The sequence below is a fragment of the Melitaea cinxia genome, chromosome 3, assembly GCF_905220565.1.
Source record: "Melitaea cinxia chromosome 3, ilMelCinx1.1, whole genome shotgun sequence".
NCBI lineage: Eukaryota > Metazoa > Arthropoda > Insecta > Lepidoptera > Nymphalidae > Melitaea > Melitaea cinxia.
The window spans coordinates 476,950-490,064 of record NC_059396.1 but is presented as its reverse complement, the minus strand read 5'-3'; the positions used below and the strand labels follow the sequence as shown (position 1 = coordinate 490,064).

The following is a 13,115-nucleotide window of genomic DNA, read 5'->3' as shown; positions in this document are numbered from 1 at the left end:
TTTTTTTGGTAATTTCATGCAACGGACATTTTACAAAATTGTGATTGCCTCTTAAAAAATATATAAGTTCTGAACAAACACCGAAAAACCACATTACAAAATTAACATTTAAGTATAATATTTTAACCACAATGCATAATATGTTCACTAATCTACAAACATGAACGAATACGATGCACAATGAACAGATGGAAAATGTTATAATTTTAATACCGGCATTGACCATTACCAGAAGCCCAATTTGCATAAAATAATAAACAATATATGATGTTGGTTTTTTACATTGAACCAGTCGTGTTTCGAGAACTTTCATTCACAGAGAGTATTAAAATAAAATTTAACCCCAAATGTTGTATCTTGATAAAACGGATTCAAAATAAAATAAATCAGCTCGACCGACAAATGATGATTAAATTAAACAAAACGAAAAACAAAAAAGACTGAACAGAACGGACCAGACCCACGTAATTAAATATTATTAATGAATAAAAAAAGCAATTTCAAATCAAACAAGGCTGGTTAGACGGGGTCGAATCAGAACCAACACGCCACCCAATTAAGCGGTCACGAGGTGCCCTAGCAATTATTAATTGGGCCCGACACCCTCGTCTCTTGTAATACAAAACGGAATGACGCCATTCAAAAATTCAAAATTCAAAAATTCAAAATATTTTATTCAGCATAAAATTATTACAATTTCTTACTGAACGTCATGAGTCTACTACCAGTTCGGAAAGAAGAAGCCTCTGACCTGAGAAGAACTGGCGGAAGAAACTCAGCGGGACTAATATCATATTTTTTTTTTTTACAGTAATGTTTTTTTTTTTTTCCCAAAGCAAATCGAATTGAACAATAATTTTATAAGTTGAAATAGCCTGGAAGCGATCACATCATTCCCAAGGCGTACTGTCTTCTAGAAAATCATTAATCGAATAATATCCTTTACTACACAATCGTTTTTTCACAATTTTTTTAAATTTAGCAATAGAAGCTTTTTGAACGTTTTCTGGGAGCCTGTTGTATAAGCGTATACATTGTCCATAAAAGGAATTACTGACTCGGCGTAAGCGAGTTACAGGCACTGCAAGTTTATGTTTGTTCCTAGTATTAATGCTATGCATGTCGCAATTCCTGGGAAATTCGTGTATATTTTTATGAACATACATAACATTTTCGTACACATATTGAGAAGCAACAGTCAATATTTTTATTTCTTTAAACTTATCTCTTAATGATACTCTAGGGCCTAAACTATAAATTGCACGAATAGCTCTTTTCTGCAGGACAAAAATAGTATTGACAGTAGCTGCATTTCCCCATAATAAGATTCCATATGACATAATGCTATGGAAATAACTAAAATATACTACGCGAGCTGTATCTACGTCAGTAATAAGTCTAATTTTTTTAACCGCGAACGCTGCAGAGCTGAGCCTATTCGCTATCCCCTCAATATGAAGATCCCACCGCAATTTCGAATCTATAGTGATGCCTAGGAATTTAGTGGACTCCACCGGTTTTAACATCTCTCCTCCCAATTCTACACCATTATCAACAAGTTTAACATTAGGTGTCGTGAATTTTATTAATTTTGTTTTTTTTTTATTTAATAATAAATTATTTGAATCAAACCAGTAGACAACCTTTGAGAGAGCATCGTTTACATCGTCGTATATAAGTAAATTACGTTTCACCTTAAAAATAAGTGAAGTGTCATCAGCGAACAATACTATCTCATGCTTGTCCTGTACAAAAAATGGCAAATCATTTATGTAAATAAGGAAGAGAAATGGGCCAAGGATAGAGCCCTGTGGAACCCCCATATCCAGAGGAGCCCCAGGAGATCTCTTACCATTTATATCAACCCTCTGTATTCTATTATTCAAATAGGAATTCAGGAGGTCGAGTGCCTTATCTCTAATCCCATAATGATGCAGTTTCCTGATCAACGTCTCATGGTGCACACAATCAAAGGCCTTGGATAAGTCACAGAATATCCCAAGAGCATCCTGCGACCTCTCCCATGCCTCAAAAATATTTTTAATTAGCTCAACACTAGCATCTGTTGTGGAGCGACCTTTTGTAAAACCAAACTGTTTCTTATGTAGTAGATTGTGTGCATTAAAATGCGATAACATTTGCCCGAGGATGATTTTTTCAAAAATTTTACTAAATGTTGGGAGTACTGAAATTGGTCTGAAATTATTAGGATCTAGGGTACTGCCTGATTTAAAAATAGGAATTACTTTACTGTGTTTCATTAGATCAGGAAACACACCATGTTCTATACAGCCATTAAATATAGTAGCTAGATGAGGTGCGACAACATCAATTATCGAACTAACGACTTTTACAGATAAACCCCATAGATCAGCTGTTTTCTTGACGTCCAGGCTTCTGAAGGCTATTATTATATCTTTGGGGTTTACAGGTTTAAATGTAAATATTACATTACATTCTTTAACGTTTTTCTTTAGCAAAAATTCGGCAATGCCTGGAGACGAATTAAGTGATTGCGTTGTAGAAAGCGGAATGTCAGTGAAAAATTTTTCAAACTCAGATGCAACTTCTCGGTCTGAGGTAACAAATTTATCATTGACATTTAACTTAAAATCGAAGCTGCGATCTGTGACTCTTCCACTTTCACAAGCAATTATGTTCCATGTCATTTTAATTTTATTATGCGCATTTCTTATTTTGTCTTTAATATACAAGGATTTTGCCATGGAACATACTCTTCTAAACATTTTTGAGTAGGCACTTACAAAAGAAGCAAACGATACACTATGATTATAGGCTTTTTCACTGTACAATTCATAAAGCCTTTGCCTGCTCTTGTATATGCCAGTAGTTGCCCATTCACCAAATGTCAAGAGACCCCCTGAATTGACTGTTTTTGAAGTGAATATTGTAGAAAATTCAGTTTTTACTAATTTAAATAAAGAGTTATATAAGTAGTTAGGGTCATTAATGTATGATAAATAAGGAAGTTTTGCCACAATACTACCTCTAAACTTCTCCACACGTGTAGCACTTATAGGTACAAAGGTCTTTTTTAAAATATTTTTGTTGACATTTAAAGAATAAGAAAAGGAAGCTAACTGGCCACAATGGTCTGAGCTTAACTTATTAATAATAGCTTTAGAATAAGGTTTACAGTTTGTAAATATGTTGTCAATACATGTAGCACTAGTAGCAGTGATTCTAGTGGGTTCAGTAAATAAGTTATGTAGGTTATATGATAGAAGCATAGACTTAAATCTCAGACTTATATTAGAATTATCTAATAAATCAATATTAAAATCCCCACATACAACAATAGCCTTATTAGAATTATTTGATTTTAACAAAACTTCTTCCAATACTTTCTCAAAGTACTCATATAACCCACTAGGAGGTCTGTATACGCATACAACAATGAAGTGCTCAAGCTCTACGCAGGCTAATTCAATAGTTTGCTCAACAGAGAGGCTCACAATGTCTTTACGTTCTTTATATTTAAAAAGTTTACTTACAATTATTAAAGAGCCACCGCGTATAGCTTTTTCTCTGTTGAACATACTAGCTACCTGGTGACCGCTGAAGTTAAATATGGACTGGGAAATAGAGAGCCAGTGTTCTGTTAAACATAAAATATTGATATTTTCACCATTCATAAATAACTCCAGTTCAAGATCTTTACCTAGCATGCCCTGTATATTTTGGTGCACCAGGTTTACAGTATATAAATTTTTACAACTGTGGGCTTTCCTTACCAAATTATTATGACATTTATCTGATTTAATGTCATGGATTATTAATATGCTAGAGGTTTCCTCTGTTGTCTTAATAATTAATTTAAATTATTATTTGGAACGGATTCCACGTCAGAAAATGTCATATTACAGTTTTGCTCAATATGAGCAGATATCAAAGTAACCAGATTATTGGCTATGTCTGTTTGTATATAATATGATAGCACAGATGCTATCTGTCGTTTAAAGAAAAATGGTAGGCTCAGCCTACTATATGTCAACATATAATTATTATTGTTCCATAAATTATTTATGTCAATAACATCAATTTTGTTACTTTTTTTAATATTTACATTTAAATACTTACAAGTAGTTATTGTGTGCATTAGATTATTAATGTCATATCTTAACCTATTTTCCTGTGGCAATTTAGCTAAATAAGGTAGTGTAAACAATAAAATTTTATTTATATTTAACTGATTCAATCTATTTAAAATGTTTTCCATTAGGTGTTTGTTTACATTACCCCTTCTCCCAATTAATAAAATAATAGTTGTGTTGGGACAGTGAGCCTCACTCAAAATGCTATTTACTATTTGATTATAAGTGGCTCCGGGCATGCAATGATTGATTACTCGCTGGCCCACACAAAAATCACTCAATAATACTCCCATACCTTTTCCTAACTCATCACTGTAAATTTTTATTTTATTTTTTTCCTCAGGAATAGATATGGAATGTACAGGTAGTTGTACATTATAATATTTGGGGTCGGTGTGAGTCCCCGCAGGCCGAGTAAGGGATTCACTAGTTAAGCTAGTATCTATCTGCCCTGTTGGACCGGAGGCTGAAATGTGGCATTCGCAATTATGATAATTAATAAAAGAGTCAAAACGCTCGAGGTTATTGTTGCCAAGTTTCACCAGGTCATCCATGGCAGATATGTGTTCAGCAATTTCTTTCTGAGCAGTACTGTATTTAGATGTTAATATTTCTAAACTATGCTTTAAATTTCCAATCTCAGACTGCAGTGAGCTAACATCCGCCTCATAGTCTTTTTTTAATATATTAATTTCTTGACAGTATGATATCATTTTTGTTTTAATTTCTATTTTCTCTTTACAAATATTATTATACTTTTTATAAATATTTTTTGTTTTTAAGAATTTGTGACATTTTTTGATGAGTTTATTAATTTTGATATATTTTTTTAATTTATTTTTACTTGGCATAGGGATGGTAGTGTTCGAGTCATCACTGGTTAAATCTATTACACTAATATTATTTTTCAAGTTTGAGACAGAAGACACTAAGTTTGGTGCGTTTTCAACCAATTCATTGTATAGACACTGGGTTTGAGAGGCTGTTAGACTATGGTTTATATTTTTAAGCTGAATAACTTGTTTATTTGCCTCATGCAGCTGATGTTTCAATTCACTGTTGAATTTGAGGGTTTCCTCATACTCATCTCTGCACTGGTCAAACCCATTGACTATTTTGAGAAGATTTTCATTTTCATTTTTTACATTAGTATATTCAGTATACATTTGTGACATTTGTTTTTTTAATTCTGTATTTTTTTTGAAAATCTTCTCCAACTCCTTCTCATTTTCGTCTCTCTCCCTTAGTAATTGCTCACACTGTACCCTGTATGTCTTTAGCTCCTGGAGCGCCAGCTGGAGTTGTTCCTCCGCCTGGCGCGCCTTGGATCCACGAGTCATCATTTTTATTTTTTATGTTTAAGAATTTAGATAAATGTAACAATCTCTAACGTATGTACAGGTTGTGTGGACAATGTATTATACTCAACAATCTATGAAAAGATCAAGGAAAGAAATTACAATGACAAAGATACAATTTAAATCTCGAGTTCGTTACCTGTACGATGACAGCCGACGAACACAATTTATCTTTTGGGTATTCCTTTTATGAATACTTATTACAAATTTGGCACTTCGAGTAAATTACTACTTATTTAAACTAAGCTAGTTATTTTAAATATACAAAATTTATCAAAAATAAATAAAATAATTGGGAGAAGTTATTATGACATGTACACTCAGTGTTGCCAAACAGATCCAGCATTCACCCACAATATTCCGGGATTCAACCCCGGGATCCCAGTCTGATTGAATTGTTCCGGGATTATGCTAACCCGATACCTGATCCAGAAGCGTCACTACCTCATACGCTAGACACGGGTAAATGGTGCCTGATTTCTTGCGGTAAATGAAATTATACAGATTAAATTGCTTTGCGTACATTGCTCAGTAAACGATTCGGAAGTTAAACAGTTATTACTAAATTGGAGCCGGTTTAAGCTGATTACGTCAATTTCCATTTGTGTCAACGATATTTGGCGTACGGTTTTGCTTTAAAATGTACTAGAGAGAATTTTTAGTTGCTTCTGTCACGAAGTCAACGACAACTGTTGAATGCTAATGATATGTATATAAAATTGAATTTAACATGTGAGAACGCAATTTTGTTAATACGCATTGTAATGTATTACACCTTTACATTTTTGTGAATATTTTTTACTTTGTAAATCTTTTAAAATTTTTGAGTAAGTGAATATGATATAATAGAATATGATACTTTAATTGTAGTATGTAACTATCTGTGGACTGCTTGGATGATTTTGAACTTTACAAAAATTTTCCGCAACGCTTGTGCGCTGTCGTATAAACCTGCTACGTCATGAATTATGAAATGGAACGACAGTTTCACTTCTACGTTGGCGCGTATAAAATGGCTAAGTATATTTTGTCTCTCATATTTTTTTTTTCGCATTTATATATTTTACTCTTGTATTCAAATTAAACAAAATCACCGACATTGTTCTTTCAAGATTTTTCAAAAAAACCAGATGATTTTGAATCGTTCTTACATTGATAAAACAAATATGTGGGAAATTTACTTAGAAGTTGCGGATACTTTAAGCATTTATATTCATAGTTGACTATTGTCTGTAAATGACAAGTGCTTTGGATTTAATCATCACGGAGCTCTTTCACAATACTGTGACCCTTTCTGTAAGAGATCGACGAGTGAACATACAAAAGACCTGAAGTCATTCACAGAAGTACCTAACAATTTTTATACATATATAGGGTAAATATTTTTTAGTAATACAGACGTGTTGAAAAATTATAATATACTACATTTTTTTGAAGTTCTACTTCTCTCTCTCTCTCTCTCTTCTGACTCGTTAGGGGACGCACACCGTCACAAAAAACCGACACCCTGAAGTTAGCCAGTCAACGAAGAAGAAGTTAGCAACGTGAAGTTACAAGCAAATTACATTCCTTAAGTAAGAACTCATCCCCGTTCATTTTAATTAATTTCTACTACCAAATTTCACAGTGCTCATATTCAGGTATATATGTGATATCAGGTGAATTTGTAATGGTCATGTTTACCAGCGTGTGTGTGCACGATGCGCGAGCTGTAACGCGGGCCTGCCGCCGCCAGCACGGCCAGCGCTAGCGTCGCGCACCACGCCGTCCGCGCGCACTCCATGCGCCATCACGCGACGATTGGCTGAAACAAAATCTCTATCAGCATATTCCTCTATTTGGACAACAATATCACTAGAAAAATATTAATATTTAAACTTTTACGCTCAACGTGAATATGAGTCACGACCATGGCGCCTGCAACGTTGCTGAAATATCGGTAGTTTTAATATAGAAATTTTGGTAAAAACCTGACGCCGGGTTGGCGCAACGGCCACAGCCATGGATTTTGCCTGTTGCGCTGGCAGTTGCGGTTTCGGTTCCCGCACATGACAAACATTTGTATTGGCCATATAGGTGTTTGCCGTGGTCTGGGTGTTTGTGCAGTCTTTGTGGGTCTCCTCACCGTGCCTCGGAGAGCACGTTAAGCCATCGGTCCCGGTTGTTATTGTTGTAGGGAATATATCCACCAACCCGCATTGGAGCAGCGTGGTGGATTAAGCTCTGACCCTTCTACATGGGGAAAGAGGCCTATGCCCAGTAGTGGGATATTACAGGCTGAAACGAACGATAAAACCTGTTTTTGGCTAAGATTGACACGAGAATACGTAAAATTTTGTCTCCATCAATGATTGAATTGAGAATCTCCTCCTTTTGTGAAGTAAGTTAAAAGGCGATTAATTTAGCATACGAATAAGGAAAACGGTTAATGGTGAGTCGGCAAGTCTTAGATTTTTGTACCCATATAAGCCCGTTTGCTCTACGATTTAATGCGATATTTAACATAACGAAATACCAGCAAATTATTAACTATATTTCAACATTATAGATGTCGTAAAACTTTCTGATAAATCAGTAATTGTCGTTCATAAGACTAAATAGCGTTTCCGAGTCCTAACGTGTATTTCGACGCAGCTATTATTACCTCAGATGGAAAAGTAAAAAAATGAAAATCATATTTACTATGAGAATTTGGCCAAAATGATGAACTAACTTAGTACATAAAGAACACGATCAAGAATAAAATAATGTTTATCTTGAATTTCCTTGATATATATGACTTTGTTAAGTTTTCTTTTGCTTCAGTTTTCTTTTTCAGTTACAATTTTAGCATTATAGCACGTGTTCATAAAATAAAATCTTAATATATATAAATCTCGTGTCACAATGTTTGTCCTCAATGGACTCCTAAACTACTTAACCGATTTTAATCAAATTTGAACACCGTGTGCAGTTTGATCCAACTTAAAAGATAGGCTATATTTTATTTTGATATATTATGTTATTATTCAGAAAAGAATAAGGTGATACGAAGTTCGCCAGGTCAGCTAGTGTATTTATAAAAACGAATAAAATTGGAGTGTCTGTTTGTAATTTTAAAATAACCGCTTTTTATTAAATATATCTGAATGTATACAATGGACATATACCTACCAATTTCCATTAACCAATAATTTTTTGCTGTCTACATATAAACAGTGCTCACTGAAAATCAGTGTTGGGGCAACGATGTCTCAACAACACTGAGTACCGATTGGTGACATCACAATTTCTTTTTTTTTTATTTTTTTTGTGTAAAACTTTGTATTTTTGTAATAGGATTGAATTTTGTTGAATTTTATCTTACGTAAGCAGTGTTTTGTTACCAGTTTTTTTTTTCAATATAACATTTTTTTCAATTTTTGTCTGTCAGTTTGTTCTGGCTAATCTCTGAAACGGCTAGGCCGAGTTCCCCAATCAGGCTGCTCTAGATTTTGAGCAGGATATATTCAACTGTGCCCTCCTCCAATAATAATACAAAGGTAACTAGCTAACAGTAAAGATACTCATTTCAAGCGCCCGTATGACTATCAATACTTTTACAGATTTTTTTTATAACTTTTCAGTGAATATTTGGTTAGTTTTTATTACATTTGTATGTAAAAATGTTGTTTATGATTACATAAGTTCATGTTGGGAATAAAAGTTTATTTTTCGTGTCAAAACTTCAATTGTATTGCATGACGCCATGCAATAACCCCGAAACATTTTACCTCAATAGAAATGAAACTCAAATTTTCTTTTCGTGTGGACAGCACGTGAAATTCGAAATTCGATGGATTTATCGTGACGACAATACCGTTACCGTTTGCTTGTACACGTGTGTTAAATAAATATTTTTGCTGTATAAGACAACATACATGGGGTTTTAGTGTTGCGTCCCGTTTTTTAAATAATTTAAAACGTTCATCTGCATGTGCGTCTTAGGTGCGACAAAGCCAGCCCTGCGGTCACCAACACGCCTGCCCAGCGTGGTGACTATGGGCAACACACATGAGTTCATGCATTTTTGGCGCGAACTTGTGGAGGCCTATGTCCAGCAGTGGACTGCAATAGGCTGAAATGATGATGATGATGATGATCTGCATGTACTTTGAAATAAACTCAATTAGTAAAAAAAACTTATGTACAGAAAATTCATTCGAATGACAATAGCGCTGAAGCTTTAAAAGCTTTATTCACGTCTTCACGCTTAATCACGATTTACGATTCAGCCTGTGACATCCCATTAGCATAGGCACGGCATAGGTTTCTTTCCCCTTGTAGAAGAAGGATTGAAGCTTAACCATGCTGCGCCACTGCGGGTTGGCGAATATATTCCATACTATAAGTAACGATCGCTATATGGTGTAAATCAAAATCAAAATCAAAAACAGCTTTATTCAAATAGGCCCCAAGAGCACTTTCGAATAGTCATTTTACAAATTAAAACTTTAAAAATAATGTATGTAAAAGTAAAGCGACCACCGATTCGGAATGTAGATTCTGCAGAGAAGAATCGGCAAGAAACTCCGCAGTTACTCTTTTTAAAAATAATATATAAACCGTGTTTTAGTACAAAATAAGTAACATGTTGCATAAAATACAGCATCACTAAGTCTACACATCTTTATCAACTATGTAATCCTGCACCGAGTAATAAGCTTTATCTATTATTATTTTTTAATAAAAACTTTAAATTTATGTTGAAAAGATTCCAAAATTGTTTGTGGGATTTTAAACATGCGAATACCGTAACCCAGAAAGGAAACGTTTACTTTGCGCAGTCGGAAACTTGGAGTTACAATTTTGTTATTCCTTCTCGTATATCATAACAATCCGACCGACAGCTTAAAGTACTCTCCTTAGGTACGATGGGGAGACCCACAAGGACAGACATCCAAACCTGAAAAAAATATTTGTACAAAGACAAATATCCATCCCGAGCTGGAATCGAACTGTCGGTTATTAGGCGCCTACACGCATCATTACACCAGAGCGGTTGTGTTATTGCTTGTCAACTAATTTGATAATTATCCTGTCACCATCACAACTGTTAAGAAATCGCAAGCTAAATCTGCTAAATTAAGAATTTTCTGTCTTACAACTGTATATGAAGTCCAAGCTAAGTCTGTCAAATTGGGATTTTTCTATTTTGATATTGATAAATAGTATTAAAAGTATTTTGTCGTAAAAGTTGCAGAAAAGTTATCTTCACATCGCTGAGCCACTGAACCTCTAACTTATCACGTGTGAACACCTGACAGGTTATAACGCGATGGCGCAATATTTGTTTCCAAATTGTAAATATTTATGAAGTTTGACGATTTGACATTGTTATTAGCTATAATTTTATTTTCACAAAACAAAGATGTATCAAAATTATATGTTTATAATATAAAATGACACGGTTATATTATAATAGATATGTCTTAGGGGATTGCTGGACAGGTTGAAATATTATTGCGTCGCATTCATTGTGGCAATGCCGTGATTATTATGGCAATCTGATCTGTTATAAGTCTGTGGAGGATATTATAAATTATTATAAATAAATAAATAAATATCTTATAACATACACACACGATCATCTGTTCCTACAGTAAGCAACTTAATGCTTGTGTTATAGGTAACAGCCGTTTGATATAACTAAATATTGTTTTGATAATTATACATAGAACTGCATAAATAAATAAATACAAATATACAGAGAATCAGGCGGGAAGCGAACCCGCAACCCATGGAACAAAAAGTAAGGCTACAACAAACTGCGCCAACGGGCTAATCGTGTAATGTAGACAGACATGTAATGAAAAATTAGTGCAGCTGTGGATATTCTTCTTGACCTCGATTCTTTTTCTCGACCAATTCCAGCATATTTTATAATACTTATTAAAAACTAACACCAAAATCAAAATAGCAATCTAGACAGTTAGAAGCAATAAATCCTGTTACAATTATAATTGTAGCCTACAAACGATCACATACTGACGTCAGTTTATACATAAATTAATTAGGATCCTGTCATTAATGTGGCAAAGCCAATAGCGCTGCAATCACTATACTGGAATCAACGCGGGTATTGACTTGTATTGTATCCTATCTATATGGATCAGATTCAGATTAACACACGTGTTGTCCGAGTTCAATAAACAATTTTAACAACATTTCCTAATTGCCTAAGAACAATGGCATATATTAAGTTAGCTGACAAAAGTTCAGCAGCATAAAATCTGCCTTTTAGAAGCATTTGTATAAGTGTACACAATGAAGATTTCACACAATAAAAATGGCGAAGAAAAAATTTGAAAAAGAAATTATTTCATAAACTGGAAATTTGATCAATCAGAGACATTTAATCGAAATATTTACTAACGTAACAAAGAGAAAGAGGTTTTATAATAATAACATGTATTTATTGGTATGAGAATTGTATTCATTTTGATACCGTCAATCAAGGAGCAAGAAAACCCACATAGGGTTATCAACACTGACTTAAATAACTGAATTTATAATGGTTATTTTTTTTTACTTTTTTTTAAACAACTAGGTCGACAAACAAGCGCGGCTTAGCTGATGGTAAGCGATTACCGTAGCTTATAGACGCCTGCAACACCAGAAGCATCGCAAGCGCGTTGCCGGCCCTACCCCCCTTCCCCCAGGAGCTCTGATCACCTTACTCACCACAGGAACACAACACTGTTTGAAAGCGGTATTATTTAGTTGTGTATCAACGGATTTTAAAATTGAAACAGCAGAACCTATATTTCGTGTTGTAATAATCATTAATGTGATAAGTTATTTTCTTGCCGATTCTTCTCTGCAGAAATTACATTCCGAATCAGTGGGAGCTTTACTTTTACAAATATAATAATTTATTTTTAAAGTTTTAATTTGTAAAATGACGATTCGAAAATGCTCTTGGAGCCTATTTGAATAAAGCTATTTTTGATTTTGATTTTGAGTGGTAGTCAGTCAAATTTACTATAATTAATGAAACAATAAATATTATTACACAAAAGACAAAAGACAAACGACAAAAGTACATTGCAGAGCCTATTTTAATAAAGAAGTTTTTGATTTACTTTTGATGGTACAACTTTAAATAATATATTTGCATATAAAAATAAGAAAAGGATATTCTAGGCTTCTAATTTTTTTTTTGGATTTAACTTTTATTTGTTGCTGTTGGAATTTGTTGTTGAGGCTTGGAGTTTGTTACTTTTAATAATTTAGTTTACTTGAAATCAATTTGTATGCTGACGTTATACAAATTTCCGGCAAAATTCGTTTAAAAAGTTTCCCATTGTTCTCCATTTCTTAAGTGATGACTGGTAATAAAAACTAACCAGATAAAGTTAAAACTTAGGATGACTTAGCATCAATGTCAGCTATGATAAAAATCTTCATAACTATAATATTTATCTGATGGAAGGATCAGTCTGACCGCTTTTCAAATATTTTTAACCGACTTACAAAAAGGAGAGCTCAATTCGACTCTATTTTTAATGTATGTTACTTCAGAACTTTTTACTGGGTGGACCGATTTCGATGATTCTTTTATTAATCGAAAGCTGGTCATGAGGTCCCATTTAAACATAATCGATATCTGACAAATACTTAT

The 13,115-nt window shown here is 33.8% G+C and overlaps 1 protein-coding gene across 1 annotated transcript in view; it reads right to left on the bottom strand.

The window, feature by feature from the left end:
* LOC123669264 (neuroligin-1-like) overlaps positions 1-7,256 on the bottom strand; it is a 46,737-nt gene extending 39,481 nt beyond the window's left edge. The window contains exon 1 of the mRNA XM_045602877.1: positions 7,157-7,256. Within this exon, the coding sequence (XP_045458833.1) occupies positions 7,157-7,256 (100 nt within the window). The remainder of the gene's footprint in view (positions 1-7,156) is intronic.
* Positions 7,257-13,115: the final 5,859 nt, after the last annotated feature.